Source organism: Rhipicephalus microplus, chromosome 5, assembly GCF_043290135.1.
Source record: "Rhipicephalus microplus isolate Deutch F79 chromosome 5, USDA_Rmic, whole genome shotgun sequence".
Taxonomy (NCBI): domain Eukaryota; kingdom Metazoa; phylum Arthropoda; class Arachnida; order Ixodida; family Ixodidae; genus Rhipicephalus; species Rhipicephalus microplus.
The window spans coordinates 47,591,090-47,613,344 of record NC_134704.1 but is presented as its reverse complement, the minus strand read 5'-3'; the positions used below and the strand labels follow the sequence as shown (position 1 = coordinate 47,613,344).

At 45.1% G+C, this 22,255-nt stretch overlaps 2 protein-coding genes across 3 annotated transcripts in view; one reads left to right on the top strand and one right to left on the bottom strand.

The window, feature by feature from the left end:
• LOC119174607 (transforming growth factor beta activator LRRC33-like) overlaps positions 1-7,041 on the bottom strand; it is a 44,111-nt gene extending 37,070 nt beyond the window's left edge. The window contains exon 1 of the mRNA XM_037425591.2: positions 6,070-7,041. Within this exon, the coding sequence (XP_037281488.2) occupies positions 6,070-6,761 (692 nt within the window). The 5' untranslated portion in view covers positions 6,762-7,041. The remainder of the gene's footprint in view (positions 1-6,069) is intronic.
• A 5,818-nt stretch (positions 7,042-12,859) lies between these two features.
• On the top strand, positions 12,860-22,255 carry LOC142817767 (uncharacterized). 2 transcript variants are annotated; one of them, XM_075895374.1, is made up of 5 exons: positions 12,860-13,150; positions 14,782-14,847; positions 17,866-17,884; positions 20,025-20,118; positions 22,001-22,255. In XM_075895374.1, exons 1-5 carry the CDS (start codon positions 12,988-12,990, stop codon positions 22,097-22,099), a joined length of 441 nt encoding a protein of 146 aa, XP_075751489.1. In that variant the 5' UTR covers positions 12,860-12,987; the 3' UTR covers positions 22,100-22,255. The 2 variants fall into 2 exon arrangements, with proteins under 2 accessions (XP_075751489.1, XP_075751490.1); XM_075895375.1 differs by lacking the exon at positions 12,860-13,150 and adding an exon at positions 14,216-14,688.

The following is a 22,255-nucleotide window of genomic DNA, read 5'->3' as shown; positions in this document are numbered from 1 at the left end:
ATATATTTTGTTCAATAAATCTTTGGATGACGGATGCCTACCTTCTGATTGGCTGTGTGGAAAAATTGTCCCAGTCCACAAGGATGGAAGCAAACTGCTCGCTTCGAACTTCAGGCCAATATCATTAATCAGTAGTTGCTGTAAACTACTTGAGCACATCCTCTCCAGCCAGATAACTTCGTTCTTGGAATCAAAAAACATATTAGGCAGCTTCCAGCACGGGTTTAGAAAAAAGTTATCAACGACGACCCAGCTCGTATCAGTCATACACGACTTCGCTGATGCTATCAATGACAGAAAAGAAATAGATGCAATATTTTTGGACCTATCAAAAGCCTTTTATAGGGTACCACACTCTTTACTGATACGAAAAATGCAGCGTGTAGGGATTGCTCCCCGCCTCGTGGACTGGATTTCTGCGTATCTGAATAACAGAACGCAGTTTGTAGAAATTAGCGGCTGCCAATCACAAAACCTTGATGTATTGTCAGGAGTGCCCCAGGGGTCGGTCTTGGGACCACTCTTGTTCTTGATCTATGTGAATGATATTTGCGATGATATTGACGCGGGAGTGACTGTGAAAATGTTCGCAGACGACTGTGTTATTTATACAACTGTCAGTAGCCCCTTGCATCAATCATTGCTTAACGACAACTTGTGCAAAATTGCTGACTGGTGTGAGAGGTGGCAGATGGTTGTTAACTACTCAAAAACTTGCGCTCTTACAGTAACACACAAGAAACCTCCTCTTAAATATAAATACCATGCCCGTAACCAAAGTATTGAATTTGTTAATACCGTAAAATATTTGGGATTGACCATTAATACGAAACTTAGCTGGGACGCTCACATCGACAACGTTTGCGCCAAGGCCTACAAGAAGCTATGCTTCTTAAGAAGGAAGCTGAGGTCATGTGATTGGAAAGTTAAACTTGCAGCCTATAAAACCCTAGTTCGACCAGTGCTAGAATACGCATCCCTTGCGTGGGACCCATATTTAAAGAAAGACATAGATAAAGTGGAAAGGATTCAACGGCTAAGCGCACGGTTCATTTTTTCAGACTTTAGGCATCTCTCCTCCGTTTCTGAAATGTTAAATAAATGTGAGCTGGAACCACTGGAATGTAGGCGAAGAATTGCAAGGTTAGTCTTCTTTTATAAACTATACAACAATGAATCTGGTTTAAATAAAGAATTGTACATTCTGCCACCCCCTCAGCGCTCAGCAAGGTTAAATCATTCAAAAACTGTAAGACCATATGCTCCTAAAAATAACACATTCAAGTACTCCTTTTTTGTAAGAACCATTGAAGACTGGAATTCACTGCTTTCCGACTGCGTGCACGCTCCGACTTCTTCTAGTTTTGACCTCTGTGTTAGGAACCTTATGTAACCCTCTCCTGCTAGGAGGGTGAAAAACTGTCTGCAGTATTCCTTAAATAAATAAAATAAATTGCCGCATTCGAAGAATCGTTCCCACCTTTACCTGAGCCAGCAACCAAAGGCAAGCCGTTGTACGAAGCACGTCATCGTTTAATTTTCATTGATTACGAGTATTTACTTTCGCACTCGACACAGTTGGGGGAGGCGAGCTGTAGTAAATCTTGCCCCCTTTCCCCCCCTCCTCTGAGCACAATCATATACAATAAGAGCAGCCACAGTGGCTATTTGGTGTTGCATTTTGAGGGCCACAAACACTTCGCTCTGTGTTTATGGTGGGTCCAGTCCGCCCCTGTACGGTTACAAAGAAATAACTTTATTGGGTTGAAAAAGAAGGTGGTTCACGAGCAGATGGGTGGGGTCCCATGTCCAAGGCTCCACTGGCTCGCGCCGCCAGCCGGACGTGGTCCAGGAGTGCTAGTTGCACCTCCGGGTCTGAGCTAGCGAGGAGTGCCTCCCACTGCTCTAAAGTATTTTCTATTCTCTACATACACTGTAAGCGATTGAGTTCGTTTGGCCGTTTAACACAGCTCCACGAGATAAAAGCGCGTTTACCCAAGGATCATTTACGAATTACGAAACTTCCCATAGGACACGATCAAAATATGTGTATGGCATTGGCCGATATCGCACGGGTCTGCTGTTTTTTTTTTTTTCACACCCGCGCCCTCAACCTCAGAAAGGTATGCAACACTTGGGCCACGGCCACTCTATACGAATCATGACGAGTGGACGAAGCTAGGTCATAAGGTCCACAATGCCTACGTTGAAGACACCGACTAGTATAAAGGACGGAGAAAATTGACGCATAGACCGTTGTGCTGTCATATACTTGATTGACATAAAGCGTCGTTTTTTTTTTGTTTTTACGTAAATGTTTTCTTTTTTCGTTGGGCAGGTGTTTAGGTTCGGCCTGACAGACGCGGACAACAAGGATAGGCCCTAAGGAGTTGAGTTTTGTATCACTGATAGATGACGCTATATAAACTGCAGCACCCCCCTCCCCCACGCTATATCGGTCACGGGTACGTCCCGGTTTAGTAACACAGTTTCACAATTGATACAATTGAAGAACCCTGCCATCCCCAGCCACCCATTGTGATGGAGAACCCTGCACATGCCTACGGTTCGTGTGCGTTTACCATGAAATTTCCTTCGTGCACGCATACGATTATTAGCCCCAGCGGGACTTCTCATGTCTAAGCCCAGCAAGACGGGTCTGGCTTTCATACGCTTACCTATAAGTAAGCACTTGAAACACTTACGAAATCATGGTTGAGTCTGAAATACCTCGATGTCCCTGCTGCTTCACTGCACCGAAAGAAAAGTTATTTATTTAATTTATTTATCCAACCATAGCAGATAAACTGCCGAAACTGTTGGGAAATAAATATATTTATCCTCGTTGACAACGCTCCCGTTGTGTCACATCCCATATATTAATATATATATATATATATATATATATATATATATATATATATATATATATATATATATATATATATATATATATATATATATATATATATATATATATATATATATATAGCGTTATTAGAAGGTCGCAGGTTCGGTTCCTGCCCTCGGTACTTCACATAGCACAGCACTTCAGTACTTGTTTTGCACCCAGCAGGCGCCAAAATGCGACACCCCGAAGGCTGGTAATCAAATTCACGGCTTCTTTCTCCGCACCATGACACAAACCGTTTTAGCACTTGCACGGACAGTGTGAGGGCCACTCTATTAATTTCACTTTTCGTGCAATCATAATAAAATTTCCTATAAAATGTTTCATGCCACTGAATTATTGCATTAAGATCGAACAGAGACAATGTTGCTGTTATCACAGTCAAGAAAGATTACCCAGTAGTATCTGCCAGCACCAGCCACAGCATAGCCAGTATTGGCCTACATTTAGCCAGCGCAGGTCACAGTTTGAATCACACTTGTCTAAAGCGGTCAACCGCTTGGTTGTGGACTCTGGCGCCGTCCGCAGCTGTTACCTTGTGTTGGCTACAATCTTCCTTTCGTGCTTGAATATATAGCACGACGACCCAGCATGCGGTGCGGCTGTGTGTGCTATCATTACGGCGTGAGAATGTGCATACATATGCAACAAAAATATAACAATGAAATAACACTGATGCACAAGCGGCCAACCGGCTGCTGCAAGCATATACAATTGGTGCACTTGAGGAGAGGCCTGAGCGATGCCCAAAAGAACGTACTGATGGACTAGTTGCTACTATAGCAACTCATTTTGAAAGGGCAGCGCAACAACGCGAGGAAATGGACAGAGAGGCAAAGATTATTTTCAAAATTGTAAAGCTATCTTTTATGCTATGCAGTATAAACAACTAATGGCGGCTAGTGACTGCAAGCAGCCTGTTCAAACGCAGATTGCTTATGCTATGACGTGGAAAGCTTAGAGTCGGCTCTGTTGATATAAAGACACATATTAGATCAGCCACAGCACGGTCAACTACGACCGCGTCTCGGCTTGAAGCATGACGGGTACCACCATTTTTTGGGGTAAATATGCAGTCCAGAGAAACGCACTTGGAAATTACGAAAATAATATTGATTACAAAATAATATTGAAATAATATTGAAATAATTTAATAAGTAAGTTACTCGTAACAATACATTTAAGCGTACTGCAACGAAACCACACGGACGGTAAAATAAGCAGACTGGACACAGCGTTTACATACGAGCAGCGCAGAGGTCCAGCGCGATGATGGGACAGTTGCGTGACATCGAACAATGTGGGGCACGCTCGTTTCGCAGAGAAAGTGCGGAAAGCAAACGAAAAAGGTCAAGTACCCGCCGAACGCTTTATCGGCGGCGCGCCGCTCCTATGCAGCGCGACCGACGTCAGTTAAGCTTCGTCGAGGGGGCTCGCTCGGTTCAAGACGGCCGGCTCGGTTGGCTACCGCCCTGTGAGAACCTGCTATCTTGCTCACGTGGCAGTGACCACGAGGACGAAAAGTTAGCCCGGAACAAGGTTAACTCTGTCGCATCCGAGTATTCGAAGTAGATTAATTCCAGCTTTAGTGCCGGGCCCTGAAGTAACTGCGCACGTAAGCCCTTGCGCCCCTTTGAATTCTCCCCGGGTGCACCTGAGATTACAAAGGAACGCAAGAGCGTGCGTACGCACGCTTCTATAGTTGACTGCTATATTAAACCATTGAGTCGTATCACTGCGATCGACAGAGGTATGCTGTGTACCACATTCAATGAACCGATATAGTACGCATCGGCCCTTGCTCAACCGCATCGCCAACCAGGGCACGGTGGTAGCCTTAGCGTGGTTCAAGCCCACCATTGTAACCTGACTGTCATCTACATTCCGAGCCATAGCTTGTTGTCTACACTATAGTGGCTCGATTTAGGTCTCATATTCAAACGTAGGATTTCACATGTAAAGATGGAACATGCGGTCTGTAATATAAGAAAGAGACCAGCATTGTGACCTGCTTCGTGACTTTTCATAATTGCAATGCAGAGAAATGTTAGCTGCCAAAGCTTGCAAATACGCGAAGACAATGTTTCGTAAGCTTTCTATAGAGAAGCTGTTAATCGGTGCTTTTTATTAGTTTCCAAACACGACAGATGTGCACAGTTATTGTGAGAGACCCGCGTGAACCCCGACACACAAAAACATGCTATAGGTTCTCGTTGTCTAGGACACACGAGCTCATTATAGTACTAGTACTGTTCAGTAAGTGCGAGTCCTCGTAACTGAAAATCCGACCAAATGCATAAAACAGAGTTTTCCACTAAATTTATAAAACAGCACAGCTTGAAAGGATTGCTTCACGATAAGTCCCAGGATATCGACCATTGGAATTTAAGTACACTCTAACTTAACTTACTGAGTTCGCATAAGTTATCTTGTCAAAAGCATTTTCATCAATGTGGTTTCATTTCTACAGTGCCTCGCCGCGGTGGTCTAGTGGCTAAGGTATTCGGCTGCTGATCCGCAAGTCGCGGGTTCAAATCCCTGCTGCGGCGGCTGCATTTCCGATGGGGGCGGAAATGTTGTAGGCCCGTGTGCTCAGATTTGGGTGCACGTTAAAGAATCCCAGGTGGTCAAAATTTCCGGAGCCCTCCACTACGGCGTCTCTCATAATCAAATGGTGGTTTTGGGACGTTAAACTCCACAAATCAATCAATCAATCAATCAATCAATCAATCAATCAATCATTTCTACAGAGCGGCGATACATCGCGAGCAATGTCAGCCGAACCTACACTCAGGTTTGCCGGAAACCAAAATGTTGCTTATCTACAAGCAGTTTAGTTTGCTCGCGCGTTGATATTTTTTTTATTTGCAGACCGAAGCATTGCGTATAGGATTGCTAAGCATCCGCATACAGCCACACTGGTCGACACGTCGAAACCGTCTCATGGTCAACAAACACGTTACGTTTTTTTGTTTTTGTTTTTGGGCTGAAATGTGTTGTCGTGCTAGTACGTTATGATAGAGTAAGTAAGCGATACTCCACAAGGACGAAGCTCGTGTTTGTTTTCCTTCTACGTCCTCGAAAAATTGCGCTCACTGACTTTATCATGTACATTGGGTTCACCACGAAATAAAAGAAGAAGCAAAAAGAAGACGCACCTGAGAGACAGGACGCTGAGACTGGTAGCCGGCGTCGGGAAGACGTTCCTGGTGATCTTGTCCAACCTGGTGAACGATATCTCCAGGTCCCGAATTTCGAGGCCGGCGAAGGCGCCTTCGTCGACGTGCTCGAGGCTTCCGCCTTGCACCATGACGTGCGTCAGGCTCTTGGGCATGAGCGAGAAGCTCTTGTGAAGCCTGGGGAAGTCCGACGAGAACACGAACAGCCGCTGCAGGTTCTTCAGGCGTCCCAGGGCGCTCCAGTGCAGGTGCTCGAGTCCCTTGGCGCGCCTTATCTCGATCATGGTCAGGTTGTCGTCGAAGCCGTCGAACAGGTTGCTACTGTTGCAGACGTTGGTGAAGTCGGCCATGTACGTGTACAGCTCGGTGACGCGAACGCCGCTGAACACGTCCGAGGGCACGTCCTTGAGGTTGTACTTGGACAGCTCGAACTCGAAGACGAACGCGCCGCGGAGCGTCGTGAGCGCGTTCTTGAGCGCCCGGCGGTCCACGTCCTTGCACTCGACGCGCACGTAGTTCTGGAAGCTGAAGCAGCTGCACGGCCGCAGGGCGTCCTTCTTCGGACACGAGGAGGCGACCGGCCCGAGCGCCAGCTGGAGGATTACGAGCAGGGGCAGCCGCAGCGTGGCCAGGGTAGCAACAGTTGCACGGCTTGGTCTTCGGGAAGCCATGAGAGACGTGGAACGGCGCGTAAGTCGTTGCAACGTAGATGGCCAGATTCGGACCGGCGCGCCGTGTCTGAGTAGTATTTGCCGTCCTTCGATCCAGGCCTCGCCTCTGCTACCACAAGCCTCGCTACCCGGGGCCAACGTTTCTGCTGCCGCCTGCGGTTGCTGTCACAGCCGGAACCGAAAAGAAGCGCCAACGAGGTTTGAGGAGAGGAGCGCTGCGGCGACTGATAGTGACTCCGCAGCCTCACCTGCTCGTTCGCTGGACGTCACCTTCTTTCTCTCTTTTCTATTTTTTTTCATTGCCTTTTTTTGTTGAACTCTTCCGACATTTTTTTTCTTCTCTAACCGTTACAACGAACGTGTCGCCCTCAATGTCCAGGCGGGGAATTAACATCGCGCATCGCTTTGATAAGAGACAGCCGAATTTCAGAGATACGACACCAGGTAGCGGAAGATTGCGTTCACGCCCGCGGGGAGTCTATACGCTCCCTGGAGTGCAGCGCGCGACAAGAAGCCCGATAAGGCAAGGCCGGGCACGTTCGTTTCTCCCTTTTGTTACTTGTCGTTATAGAGTATACCGACCCGTCTCGCAGCGTAGCACGCTCCTGAAGAACAAGAAAAAGAAGAAGGAAAAGCACGACCACGCGGCAAGTCTAGAAGCGTACATGCCTGAGATACGGGCTTCAAACAGGCAGTTAATAATATAGTCCCCCCCCCCCCCCGCTTGTGCATACCGGATGCGAGGACAGTGTCCCACGAAGAACTCGTTGCCGTTCTGCGGGAGTTCGGAACTGAGAACTGGTTCTTCGTAGATACAGGGGTGGTTGGGGGTTTTCGACGACGGTTTATTTGTGTCATCACCATCTTCTTGGCTGGGTTGTGTGGCCCGAATATATATACACTCACTCGTTTAACAGATCCTGTTCGTTCCATTCGACAGTCTTTTTTGAAAGGATGCTGGCCTAACCAGCTCTTCAGTAAGGCGCCACGTGTTTTCAGGTGGAGAAGAGCTCTTTCCAGTGTCACCTTACGATGTCTTTAACAGGCCACGCAGACTTATTTTCGCCATTCATTTAAGGCTATGTTTTTTACCGAAAAATCCTCTCGGGCATTGGGTGTCGTGGCTGATCCTGAAGGAAGGTTTATTCTCAGGTGAACAAACCAACTTCATTTCGTGCCACTAGGTTTCCCACCACCGCCTGCTTACCCTACGCCCATAAAAAAATAAAGGAAATCACGTATGGCCACGATACATAGATATCCTTACCATTTTTCCATTTGTGACTTGCGGCGCATCAGATTAGAGCCGTGTGCGGGTCGCAGTTTGCGAACCCGAGCCCAGCCCGAGCCCTTTGACTGCTTACAAAGCCCGCCCGAGACCAGCGCCGAAAAGCCCTAAGCCGGGGCCCGGTACGGCCCGACATTATAGAGGTTTGCTTTGGAGACAAGATCATCTTCCGGTAATGTGGCATTTTATTCAACTTATCAAAGTGAGACACACGCAAACGACACATTCGCGATATGTACACAGATTACAAGTTGTGTAAAAATAGGAAGCTGTTCATTAACTCGAGCTTCAGTGAAGCGCGGCGCTCCTGTATACATCCCGTATCAGGCAAATCTTTAAGTTCCCTTCGCTGCTCGCACTGGTAGCCATAATTACCAATGTATTTTTTCCCCGGTGATGGTAAATTTGGGATATTTACCCGGCTGATTCTTCCAAAAGTTTAGTATTTCAGATTCAGGGCAACAGGACGATTTGTACAATCACACAGCTCACCTTATACGTGACTGGGAAATTCTGGTCATTGTTACTGTACTCACTGAATACATCTAAGCAAGGCTCTTTCGTGGTAGGCTGCTCTTTACCATTTCGCACTATTTTTCTGAAACGAAGAAATAAGCCGTCTTACTTGCACATGCACTTTGTCGCGTTGTTCAGCGGTCGGAATTTTAAGGTGGGCTTGATTCGTGTATTGCACATGACCCGGCCTACCCGAAAGAAAAAAAAAAAACGCAGTCCGAACCAGAACTGGTTCGAAATGAAAAAAAAAAAAAAAACGTCGCCCAACATGAGCCCGGCCTGGCTCGGCCCGCGGGCCAGGTTCGGGCTTTCGGACAATACCGGAACCCGTGCACACCTCTCGACGATGTACATGTCACGCACGCGGGGGTTTGAAACCTTCTAGGTCGCACCAGAATGACTCACACGCATCGTGGGTAATAACGAGTAGACTTACATGCAGTCACATTTGTGCGATCTTGGGCGTCGGCTGGATTTCGTCTATAGGGAGGGGTGTGCTAATATTCCGAAAGTTTCGAATAACAAGCGTTCTACTCGATTCAGCGTTTGAATCATATAGCGCATATTCGAGCTACCGAACATTTTTTGAATCATCTGTAGCGGCAAGGAAATTTACAAAAAAAGCCCAACATATTAAAAGAACAAAGAATAGTGATTCTGGTATTAATTAGTGAATAAGCATGCTGTTGACGCTTTTACAGGATTATCGAAGCTTTACTCATAATCAGATGAACTAGTTTTTTTGCTTTAAGCACCGGTGTTCCGAAGCTAATGCGCCTTCAATGCTCTAGCATTATATTGAGGTTCATGATGTTCGTTCGTGAAGCGCTGTTACGTGAATGACAAGTAGCTTGCACCATAGACTACGTACAATATACATTTACGACAGTGGTCGCACAGCTGACCGGTTGCTCAGAAGGCGAGAGATCTTCGTTCTCTTCGTCGGACTCGCACGCGCATGGCTCATGGAGGCTCCCCGGCGGCACATGCACCGTCTTACATCGATGGGGGAGTTGTACGGTATCGCTGGCCTACGGGGAATATAGAGACTACGAGGGTATAGACACTATACGAGGTTAGGCCTTAGTGTCACTAAAAAGTTGGCGACAAGTTACCACCTAGAATAATGAAGTAACTGCGGTATTTATCCTGCAGTTAACTCTAATGCTCTATACTCACTACTGTATACGAGCTTACCTCAGTTTACATAATCGTGGTATCCTTTTTCGGTTAAATGCAACGGGATATGTTAGGTTCTTAATGTTCATGAACAGCTGCAGAATACTAGGCCTGTAGTGGATATGGCTGCCTTACTTTACCAATAGTATTCGATTCGGATTCGATTTATTCCTGAATGTCCCTATTCGCACACCCTTATAGTTTTGTGTCAATCGTGATGCAAAACCGTATTTAATCACTGTGGGGGAGGGTGAAGGGGGAGCGCCTAAGGATCGAGTGGCGCAAGGGCCCCTTTTGCACACGGCTTCGCTGACGTATTTCCGTCACGGATATGACGTTGTAAAATATGTACTAACAGATTCAAAATAAAACAAATCACAGCATATCCACGAGGTGAATGACGAGTGGGGCGAAGCGGATGGACGGACGAAAGCACGGACGGACGCTTCGCCCCACTCGTCATCATTCACCTCATGCATATTCTGTGACAACATTTTTATTGACATGCAATGCAATGAAACTCGTTACTACGACGACACGAAAGATACGACCCACGGAAGCTTCGCCCCTGAAAAGAAGAAGGAAAGATTTTGTTGTGCAGCGCCGAACAAGCAATCTCTTCGTTCGCAGCGCACGGCGCTAATCACTATGCCACGGAGCGTACGTTCTCGAAGATGCTAACGGCAAGCTACTTATATTGCTACGTGCCAGTACATGGAGATGAAGAAGACAAAGCGTATAGACGCCATACATCGTTTGGCGGTCCTCGGAGCTCCGAAACTTTAGCGCGTTTTCGTTGTCAGTAGCGAGATGGCGCGACGGGCTCGCGTTGCATAAGGCCCCTAGATAAGCAAGTTTTATGTAGGGACCTCAGCGATGGGTGCGCTCTGAAGTTAGTCGGCTCCACGGAGCGTATAGTCTTTCTTGCGCGCGCGCTTATCATACTCGTAATTCGGGAGCGGACGAAGGTCCCTTCGCTCGCTGCCGCGGCCGCGTTAGCGAAAGAAGCACGCTGCTGCCACACGATGAAGTAAGAATTGTGACAGCTGTTCGCGCTTGTCCTGTGTATACTAGTGCTCTTGTTTCGTGCGTCATTCTTTACATTTGAACAGCACGCTTCAAGTGTCGAGCTATGACAGTCGTTAGTCACCGCTCGTCTGGTGTATTCTTATTTCGTGCGTGCTTTCTGCGTGAGGTGCGCGCTGCAAGTTTCAGGCTGCTTGCCGTTCTTCACGCGAGTTCGCAATTTGTTGATGTTGCTGAAATAAAGCACAATAAACGCTCAACTATATTTCTGTGAAGACAAGTTTCACTTTCTTGTTATACTGATTACTAGGTAGGGGAATAAGCGACAGTTTTTTTTTTTTTTTGTACTGCTCCAGAGAATACGTACATGGGTACCGACAGAAAGATTAGCGCTCGAAGGCGCGATTTTAGTCATGTTGTTCGTTATTTGAACAAGCATTTCGCCACAACCGGCCTGTCCAATGAAGATAGCGACAACAGCCATTGTACGGCATGGGCGCGTGTCGACCAGCGCATGTTTACCATGCAACGGGAAGAAGTGCGACTCGGCAGGGGATAATCAGCCAACTCGCGCAAGCCACGGGAAACACCCCCGTCACCTTTGTTGTAACCGGAAAGGAGAAATATTCGAGTCCATGTTTGCGCTGCATTGATATACACCATACGTCCCTTTGACGGGAGTTTTGTCACGGAATGTTCTTGCAAGCGACAGGATCTGGTTGGCAGGCATGTGTTCGCTTACAAAATTTTATTGCGCTTCTGTTGGCATTCTGCCGCCTCCAAAAAAAAAAAACGCTGTTGATACGCATTTGAATATTACGCCGTGGATTTGTAAAAATACACGTCGCAATCAAGAGCATAGCCAGAATTTTTAGGGGGGGGGGGAGGCACCACATTGAAATTTTCAATTTTTTTCGCGCTCTATGCCATAGCGAGAACTTTCGCTGGGAGGGGGGGTGGGGGGGGGGCCTGTTTTGCCACTGTGAGGGCAATTTTTCGAGGCCGTAGGAAAACAAAAACAAACTTCAACCTTGTGGAGTAGCGCTTACTTACTCCATCATGGATACTAACCAACTTGCCTCACAATATGTTTTAGACAAAAAAAATTGAAAAAAGCGTGACGTGTTTGTTGGCCATGAGACGGTTTCGATGTGTCGACCAGTGTGGCTCTATGCGGATGCTTAGCAATCATGTACGCAACGCAATGCTTTGTTCTGCAAATAAAAGACCCGCCGCGGTGGTTTAGTGGATAAAGGTACTCGGCTGCTGACCCGCAGGTCGCGAGTTTGAATCCCGGCTGCGGCGGCTGCATTTCCAATGGAGGCGGAAATGTAGGCCCGTGTGCTCAGATTTGGGTGCACGTTAAAGAACCCCCAGGTAGTCGAAATTTCCGGAGCCCTCCACTACGGCGTCTCTCATAATCATCTAGTGGTTTTGGGACGTTAAACCCCACATATCAATCAATCACGGCGTCCAAGCTAATATATGCGGAATATAGAAAGAAATGTAGGAACTCTTTACCTATCGAAAAATGGGAGCAAGTGAACCTGCTTGTGCGGCTGGCATACTACTTTTCTTCTTAGTATACTTTCCCATTTACGTTCTATCCTCGGCGGACGCGAAACGGCTGTGATTGGTTGTAGCGCGCGTGGCGTGACCACGCGTCGTGCACACGATGGCCTACGTACCAGCGCCGGCACCGGAGGTTATGCGTTCACACTCAGGCAAAGACGAAATTTGGCAGCATCTTGTGACATGAGGTGACCCCTTCAGTTTCCATTGAAATCAGCACGCACCAACATGGTATCGTAAGCACATGCACTGAGTGTTCACCTTTAGGTGTATTTATTTTTAAAATAAAAGCGGATTTTTTTGTGTGCCCCTTCAGGTATGATCTAAGGTACGTATAGTAGGCTTACCTTGGGGTATCCGTTTTTTTTTTAAGTTATTACCTAGTTGCTCGCCCCATGCCGATCCAGATGCAGCGAAAAAGAAAAATTAGGTCATTACGTCACCCACACGTCCCTGCATGCTCGCGAAAAGCAAAAGAAAAGTGTAGGCGGCGAACGGAAAACCCTACGGCCCCGATTAAAAAAAAAAAAAGCTGTTTCAGACGTACAGATAAGGGACGGAACAGAACGACATTTAAAACTGGAACAATAACCGCCCGGTGCGCTCACCCATTTCTTTTTCTCTTTTGTTCAGTTTAGTTATGCAATGTTCCCAGATAATGGAATCGAAAGAAAGGCGAGCCCCAGAAACCGGCGCCCCAGTGGCCGCGATTTAAACGGTTATAAGATAACCCGCTATCGTCCAAATATCTGTCGACGTAACTCGAAGCGCCAAAGCCGACGCGTTGAACCAGTCCTCTCCGAGTCGGGTATGCATACCTACGCAATTAGCTTCGGTTAAAACTGCAAGTTTTGCAAATGTGAACGGAGTCTGCGTAGTCTTTGCGGTCGCTGGAATCACTATTAATTAACAAACATGAATCTTTCAAGCCATGTGATATAGCGCCATTGCTCATAGAGACTGCTTCTTTACGTGATCCCTCCTGCCACAACGCGGCGTCGGACTGCAAAATTGAGCATCTTTCCGAACCTCAAATATCTACATAAAAAAGGGGGTGGATTTCCCACGGTTGCGTCAATTATAGCCTACACTGTTCCCAGAGACCAGGGGGGGGGGGGGGGGTTGTTGGGCAGAATTATGACGGGGGTGGGGGCGTGCCCCCACTGGCATGAAGTGATATACGGTGAAAAACACTGCATTGAAAAAAGATTTGGTCGGCTAGACCACCGTCATTGCCACCAATGAGATGTCATTTTTAGCGATCAACAGTTTAGGGAGACAACGTGCACTTTGTATATAGTGGGATACATTGAGGTTACTGTTGACTGTTTATGATGACTTTAGAGTTAAGAAAATCGTCAAGGATTCGCTTACAGTGCAAACAAAGCGATATTGATAATAATATATGTGGGGTTTAACGTCACAAAACCACCATATGATTATGAGAAACACCGTATTGAAGGGCTCCGGAAATTTCGACCACCTGGGATTCTCTAATGTGCACCCAATCAACGCAAACAAAGAGAGCGTGTTCCACTTGGGAGCTTAGTCTGTGCGGTAATCGTTATAATTTATTCCGATAAGAATTATGCGGTCATTCTCGGCGGGTCTTTGCCGTTGTCGTCGTGGCGATTTCCGTCATGCTCCACAAAAAATCCAAACGATGACTTCAACCCACGTATCGCATGTTCTGCGCGCCAATGAAAGCGCGCGAGCGCGGTAGACTGCCGTCTCCGTCGCAAGAAGGGCGCACTAAGGTCCCTAGATGAAACATCTAGGGACCTAAGCAAGTGAGCGCGGTCTCCGTCGCAAGAAGGGCGCACTAAAGCCCCTAGATCTAGGGGCTTTAGGGCGCACGCGATTGTACCGCCCTCTTGCGAGGCGTGGCATCGATGGCCACGGGCGTCGCCAGGAGGGTGCAAAAGGGGCAGCTGCCCCTCAAGCGTCACCAGTACGTGCCCTCACCCAAGCTACACCAGTGATTTGCCCCTCTCCCAGCCGCCATGAAACAGTGGTTTGCACTCCCAAGAAAAGATCCTGCCTACGACCATGTCGATGGCTCGTCAAGCGGAAAAAAATCGCCCCGCTAGTCTTTCTGCGCCACCGTGGCGGGATGGGGGGGAGGTGTTGCGTTACAGTTCTAGCACACTCTAGTGGCGTCAATCGAACAGCAACTGCGAACTTTCATCAAAAGGGCGCGCTCAATATCGAAAGACATGGCACTCGCAGCTTTGTGTAGAGTAGAGAGAACACAAACGATAAATCACTTCGCTTCCAGAAGCGGCGGCATTCTGAGCTACGAGAGACCGGATTCAGAAGAGTTACTTCTGCTAGGCCTGACTTCGTGTAATGTTCGAATATATTATCGCATTCGATGTTCCGCCCATGCGGCGAAGCACTGGCGTTTTTCTGTACTGCTTTTTTTTCTTTATTATGCAGCCGCAATGAAGTGCTCCTGGTGCCTGCTGATCGTTTGCGCCATTGTAGCCTCTGACTTATGGGCCGGTGAGTACTGGCTACGCTTAGGACCTTGACTCCGGGTAAAGTTGACGCGTCACTCTTCGAACTGACCAACTTTTCACAGCGAAACTGTTAAGGCAGAGCTCAGACGGGTATTTTGATGTTCGCAGCACGGCGAAGGAGGTTGACGAGAAGGGTAGACAGAAAAGCCTAGCGGTAGGACAGTGAGGGTGAGGATGGGGGAGGGCAAAGGCATAGCTATGTATGGAGTGTAGCAAGGCACGAGAAAAGGAAATATAAGGAGGATGTAAAGAAGAAAGGAAAAGCATAGAATAGCCATGTGTACACTAATGGGTGCGTACAGAAGTGAGGGAAAGGAGGTTGAGTATAGCTTAGTACATCGGAAGTGAGATTGAGGTTAGAGACATGGAGGTGGTCAAGTTGGGGGGGGGGGGGGGGGAGGGTCTTCAGTGCCAAACCATGCTCATTTACGCCTAGCTTTGCATCACTGCATTTCATCATTGAAGTTTCTTTTCAGCTCATGTGCATTGGCCTTTATCACGTTAGGCCCGTTATAGCCACAATTTTTTTCGCTTTGTCATGCATTCTGTAGATATTGCATAGGAGAGAGCCGATTCAGGAAATTGCACTGTGTGCGATAACACTGGTAAAACCCATATTCTAGATCCCACGGATTAGTGTTACAGCTACATTAAGTTTGTTCAGGAACAAGGATTCACCTATGCAAGGTGACAGATAATGCGAAAGAATATCTGTAAATTGAAGGCTGAATCAAAAATACAGAGAAGGCAGCCATGTATATGCGAGTGCTTGAAAAGCTATATTTACCCATTAGTAAGATGAAGTAATCACACTGTACACATTTATTTGCAAAACCGAGCAAAAGTGACTATTTTATGAAGAGCAACTAGATCTATAGCAATTCAATAAAGGTCCACTAAAGAGAAAAATCCTTTTACTTTTATGCGTGAGTCTGTCTTCCATAAACCAAGAACACCCATTGACACGAGAAAACGCCTCACCTGTTTGCCTGGATGTCACAGAGCTTCGCAACACCTGAGCCTGTATAACCATGTTATTGATAAAAAAATTGAGTATGCTGTGTTATAAGGGAGCGGCAGTGTTGACACTGCCAGTGCTGGGAATTTTCATTCAGCCAACGTGGTAAGACTAAGAAAACGAGATAGAAACAACTATTCACGAGAAAATGAGGTTGCTGAAGCTAACTTGCTGGTGGTTCGAAAGGTGATAGCCACTAGCTAGTCACAAACATTTCAACCCCAGTTAACCACGTCAGCCTGAATGCGATAGCCACTTGCCGACAAAACTGACTGCCGCACATTGACAGAATAAGCTGGCAGCGTAGTCTTTAAAAGAGGGCTCACCTTGTATTCACAAGTAAAGTGATTTTGAATAGCTTTCTTGGTTGCAATATTGGTGGTATGGTTACATGTATCCTGTGTAAATTTCAAACAGTCCATGAGGGCTGGGGATTTTCCTCCAGATAGTACAGGCCAGATTGTAGAGCCACATGTCTTGCTATGATAAGTCATAATTTTTTTATACGTGATAATCCCTTCCTGCAGATAATTCCAGAGTTGAGGGTCCACCTCTCGGTTGATTAAAAACTTCGTGCTACACAGTGGACTGCCTCACTCCCAACAAGCAATCTTTGAAATATACGTCCCACTAACGCACTAGCATTGGGTTAAGTTACAGCACTGGTTTAATATAAGCTGAAACTTCTACATTGATTTTCTCCTTTAATAATTTAGCTATGATTGTACAACAAGACTGACTGTCTATAAACTTGGACAGAGAAATAAATGCAGACGAAAGGCAGAAAAGGTAACAGAGCATGAGTTTTGTTGGACAGAAGGCAGGACAGAACAAACACGCAGAAAGACAAGGAGGTTAGTCAATTCATAAGAATAGTTGGCTACCCTATGCTGTGAAAAAGGGAATAAAAGAGTATAGAAAGGGGACACTACAAAAATAAAAACGAAAAAGAAAGAGCAACAAAGAAAAACAAACGATAGCAGATTACGACCCTATTTAAAGTCTGTTTCTTTGTAGCCCAGTTGTCCTTAATTGAACAGCGAAACATTATTTTCGATGCCTCCAGTGTTGAGGAAAGATTCGGCCAGTGAACCAGGGCCCTTTTTTTCCGACAACGGGCAATTATCACACCTGTGCAGCATATCAGCTTGGCTGGTGAACTTTCAATGCCAAGGCACTACAGATACGTGTACTTCCATTGTTTTTTAGGTTAATTTTTTTTCATTTAGTTTTTAATGAAGGAGTTGGCCCACTTTCTGAAAACACTATGACAAGTAACGTTACAGGAACTTCAAGATCTATTGTTCAACCAAGGCACTGATCATACACTACTGTATGTCAATACACTAGCAAAGTGGTATGACGAGGATATAACTTGCTTCCGGCACCAATTATGATGCACAGTCTACGAATGTGTCCAATTGACATGGCATAATTACAACACAATCAATATTACATTCCAATACAGAAAATGAAGCAATTTGTTGTTTGGCATAAGTTTCAGTTATTGTAATTTGGATGTAATTAAGGTTTCAATATTGTCCCATGAGTCCTGGCCCATTTTGATATAGAAAGAATGAAAACATGGGCCCCAAATGTGTGTGCAATTAGTTTTTGGTTGTATTGATTTCAAGGACAGTAAAGTAATACTTTCGACCTTAGTTCTGGAACGTGGCACGTCGCACTGCCGTTGAACATCATAGTACCATCACCAAAGTGAGTCGCACTCAGAACACTGAGGTTAAGTCAAGACGTACCGACAATGGAGAAGGTTCACTTCCTTGAATGAGCAATGTACCTTTCTCCCTTTTGACCTCAAGTTGACACAACTGGCACACACAAGTTTCCCACACAAACGTAGCCACCACTGCTGAAGGGGATAATGTCGATGTAGGAAGCAATGATCGAAATATAGTGTGAAACATCTTATTTTACACAATGTCACTTAACAGCTACTATATATGCCCTCTGCCAATTTTGCAGGATGTGCAGAAGCATCACAGTAAGTACATAATTTCTCTTTTTCCAAGCAGTACATTGCAGCGTGCGAGATGCATTTGATCGTTAATGACAAATTAGCTCGTCAAGGCAAGTCGGGCATATTCAGAGGGAGATGTCCAGTTTTAAAGCCAAATAACTGTGCCACACGGGCGCAAGAAATGATATTAAGTAGTTAAGGCATTGAATTCCCAAATAAAATCTCTCTTGGTGAAGCAGTCACACGTCTGAGTTTAATGGCATGTCGCCAGATGGTGTCGATTACAGCGTCTGTCGAAATCGACAGTTTTGGGTTATAATAAAATATAATCAGGCATTGTAACGTCTCTAATCTGCATTCAGGGATAAAGAGAAATCTTTTACAGAAAATGGCAAAATGTAGATTTAAGGATACTATGGTGCCATTAGCTTGAATTTGTTGCAGTCTTTTACCATGTTGCGACTAATCACAGCAATTTCGGTCATTGCAAGCAGAATCGGATTCATGAAATCTGCAACAGAACCGCTCTTGCTGAAGCTTTTGCAATTCTGAAGTGACTGTCGCTATAGTACAGGTGGAAAGAAAACATGCAATTTCACGACATGGTAACATCGGGAATGTTTTTTGTATACTGCAAGGAGCAAGTTTTCATTCGAGAGCCCAAATACCTCAGTAAAATGGGTCTTAGCAAAGGCATTAAGTTATGAATGCCATTAAAGGGGATCTAAGCTGAACTGCACAGGCCTATGCAGTTTTTTCTGCTGATTTCAAATATGTTATTACTTTTTTCTGTAACTCATCTTGCTTCTAAGATAACTTAAGTTCACCCCTATAGGTTAAGGCTGCCATAAAAAAACAAGTGCTTAATTGAATATGCTATTTAAGATATAGCAACAGAGACAAATAACTAGAGATTGAAAGTATGCAAGATTTTTTTGTTTTTTTTTCCCTTTCTTGATTGTTTTACAGCAAAATGAAGCTTCCATTTTCAAAACCAGTTGAAATTGTGTTACAGTTTTGATGAGCCATTAATTAAAAAAGCTTGTGCTCTAATTCTGCTCCCATACTTGCATTCTGCACACATACAGTTTGCCATAGCAAAAAGTATCATTATTGTACTTGCCCTGGTTGCAGATATATTAAGGCCTCAAAATTTGAGACGGTAAGTTGACTTTTTCGAGAAAAAAAAAACCAGTAAAAACTGGCGACACAGCTTTTTCGGAAAACAACAATCACGGTGTGCGTGTTTTGAAATGCTCATAAATTCGTAGCAGAGCTTTGAACACAGGTGCTGGCAAATTATGAAAAAGCCTCAAAGTAGGCTCCCCATTTTTCGTAGATTCTGCATTTTGGTAACCCCAAGAATCTGGACAGTCAGAACAAGATTACAAAAAAAAAATTAACACTTTCTGGGGCATGAGAATTTGCAAAAAGATAGAAAAATACTTTCTGAAACCAAATACTGTCAATTGAAAAAAAAAATGTATTTTTGTCACTTTTTGGTCCGTTAGACCAGTCTTCCCCCTTAAGGCACATGCCATTTTGATTTATATGTGTGGCACCACACAAATTGCATTAAATCTTGAGGGATTCTGAAGTTAAGACCTTTTTCTGTGCCCTTTAGTGCAGATATACAGATAAGTTGATAATCCAAACAAGGTTTGGCTGCAATATGTCAACTGAACCATTTATGCACGAAGCAAGTAAATACTATTAGTCAAGTGCATAGTGCAACATGACCAAAGCAAAAAGAAGTAAGGAAAGAGCACAAAAACCCCAACACATGATTGCCATGTCACACAACACACGTATTCCGGGGCAAAAGCTGCAGCGATGCAGCCGACCGAACGATATCTGATAGTACACTGCCTCTTGGAATTCATCCACTGGGCTGATAGCATGGGCACAACAGCGACTTCGCCATGAGTTGACATAGAGCTGTGACTGGGGACATCAAATCACGGAAGTGCCGTTACAAAGTTGCCAAAGCTAACCAGTAAACTCATGAATAAGCAAGCAATTGCATAACACCACGTGCTATATTTAAGAGCTCGTAAGGGCAATCTGCTTAAGTTCCAAAAAGTGGAAATACAAGCATGCTTGAATGTGTGTCCACAGCAACAAGCTTTTTTTTTTTTTTTTTTTTCATACACGTTTCCCTCAGAAGCGGTTATCACGGCCAATCAAGAAACAATCTAGTATATTCAGGGAGGGCTGACACAGGCAAGGACTTACAAGGACATGCGTCATCTGAATCTGTAAGTAATGCTAACTGAATTCTCGGAATTCTTTGATAGGATGCATCGCATCAAGCGGCAACAGTGGTCCACCCTATTTTTTCTATTTATTTATAGCTACTCTTTACTTAAGTTAAAGGAATCCTGGCAAGACATTTTACAACTTGTTTTCTCACTTAAAATAAGTACCTAACGACCTGCTCATGACCACTGATCATGCTCGAGTATGCAATGGTTAATTATTTAGAGAGCCTTATTTAAACAAGTCGCAGTTTGAAAGGGCCTTGCAACACTTTTTGAGCAGGATCACTATACGCTGCCATAGAATAGCTGAGGCTACCGAGAAAACGTGAGCCAAATAATATGGTGCAGCACGCAGGCTCGAAATCAGAATAAGTTCTCAAACTCAGCTAACATTGCTTTCCCTTCTCTCGACAAGTGATTTCATACTAAAAAATCATTGGGTCATAGGCCCAAGTATCACACCATTGGCTGATTTGAGCAGGCATGCTCTGGAGTTACTGGGGCTGCCCTGGAAGGCTGCAACGTGTGTGCGTATGCGACTGCACTGAAAAGTAGTACGCTTGAAAAAAATGAAAATAATTAAACAGCAGAAGTGCTCAATGTTGCGAGGCATGCATGAAGTACCTCCTTCCCCCGCGCCTTCTTTCCCTGCTTAGCTTCCAGTGCTTGTCGGGACGAGAGAAGAGAGAGGGCTATTGCAGCGTGCAACAAGTTTTTATAACTCCGCTCGTACTGCACAAATTGTAAAAATTCATGCAGCAGTCAATTCGTGAGACAATAAGCTCCTTTAGTTAGTTTATTCCATGATTACTTGCAAACATGCTTAAGGGCTTCCTCAAGTTTCAAAGAGAAGAGATTAAGGCAGGATCCAGAATCGTATTCATGTAAGCATAACTGGTTATGTGAGCACAAAAAATTTTTTTAATGCATTTATGTTTGCATGAGCACCATGTTGGCAAATCTTTTCAACAAAGTCTCAGTGGGTGCTGCAGTAACTATGGGATCTGATAAGTAAGCATGAAACCCTGAAAATGCACTGGGGAAGCAAGGATTCAGCTTGTGATCTCTTGTGCAGGCTCATAAAAGAGGTGCCCCCTCTTTTTGTTGAAAAGGTCTGCTAGGACTTTGGCAGTTAGCACAAAACCCGCGATGTCTGTGGGTTGTCGTTTGTTACTCAACTTTGTGGTAAGTCGTGCGAGGAGGCTCTTCATAAACACTAGAACAACATGAACTTTAAAATTGAACTTAAATACATCCTAGGCTAATGATGATAAATAAATATGTGGGGATATACATCCAAAAATTAAGATATTGAGACACTGATGTAGAGGTCTGTGGAAATTTCGACCATCTCGTGTTCTTTACCGTACATTGACATGGCACAGTACACGGTCCTCTACCGTTTTCCCTCCATCTAAATGCGACCGCATCGGGCGGGATCGATCTCGCAACCTTCAAGTCGGCAGCCGGACACCTTAGCCATTGATCCACCAAGGCGGACGCATACGTACATTCTAGGCTGTTTTAGCTGCTGGTATTTTTGTACATGATGCGTGTTTGTCCTACACAAGTTTATCTCACAAGTTATCTCGCCTTCAGAACATTCGGTCAGTACTTTGTTAATCTCTCCTGCTGCATAAGCTTAAAAGCTTTGCTGCACAGAACAGCAGTGCTCAGAATAGCAGCATGAAACAGGAATCTACATTTTATGTATAAGCATGTGAAGTGAAACCAAAACACTGCTAAAGTATTTCTAATGAAGCATTGGCATTTCAGTAACCCCACTGCCATCTTCTAACTAGTTTATATTTCAACAATCAGCTTATATGGGTGCACGAGTGCTCGCTGCTTATTATTATTATTTTTATCCTGCTTACAGCGTAGTACCAACCCGAAGGTTCAAGAAATCAAGGATGCATTGCAACAGCTGATGGCCAAGCTTTATGGAGGTAGTTTTTCAAGCAAAAAGAATCTGTAGTCACCGAAGATATTCTGGGCAAGAAACAAGGGCAAGTTAAGCCCTGGCTACCCCAATATGACTTGTATGTAGCACTTGACGCAGATCATTGCTTGCTTAACGGTGTTCAAATATAGAAATTTTCAAACTGTATAAAGCACGAGTATCCAAGAGAAA

Bases quoted from the DNA above. Each gene is read 5' to 3' on its own strand.
- LOC142817767 (XM_075895374.1), top strand. From the start codon at position 12,988: ATGTTCCCAGATAATGGAATCGAAAGAAAGGCGAGCCCCAGAAACCGG. The intron at 13,151-14,781 runs GTATGCATACCT...TTTATTATGCAG, and splicing joins ACCAGTCCTCTCCGAGTCGG to CCGCAATGAAGTGCTCCTGG. The intron at 20,119-22,000 runs GTAAGTAATGCT...TCCTGCTTACAG, and splicing joins GACATGCGTCATCTGAATCT to CGTAGTACCAACCCGAAGGT.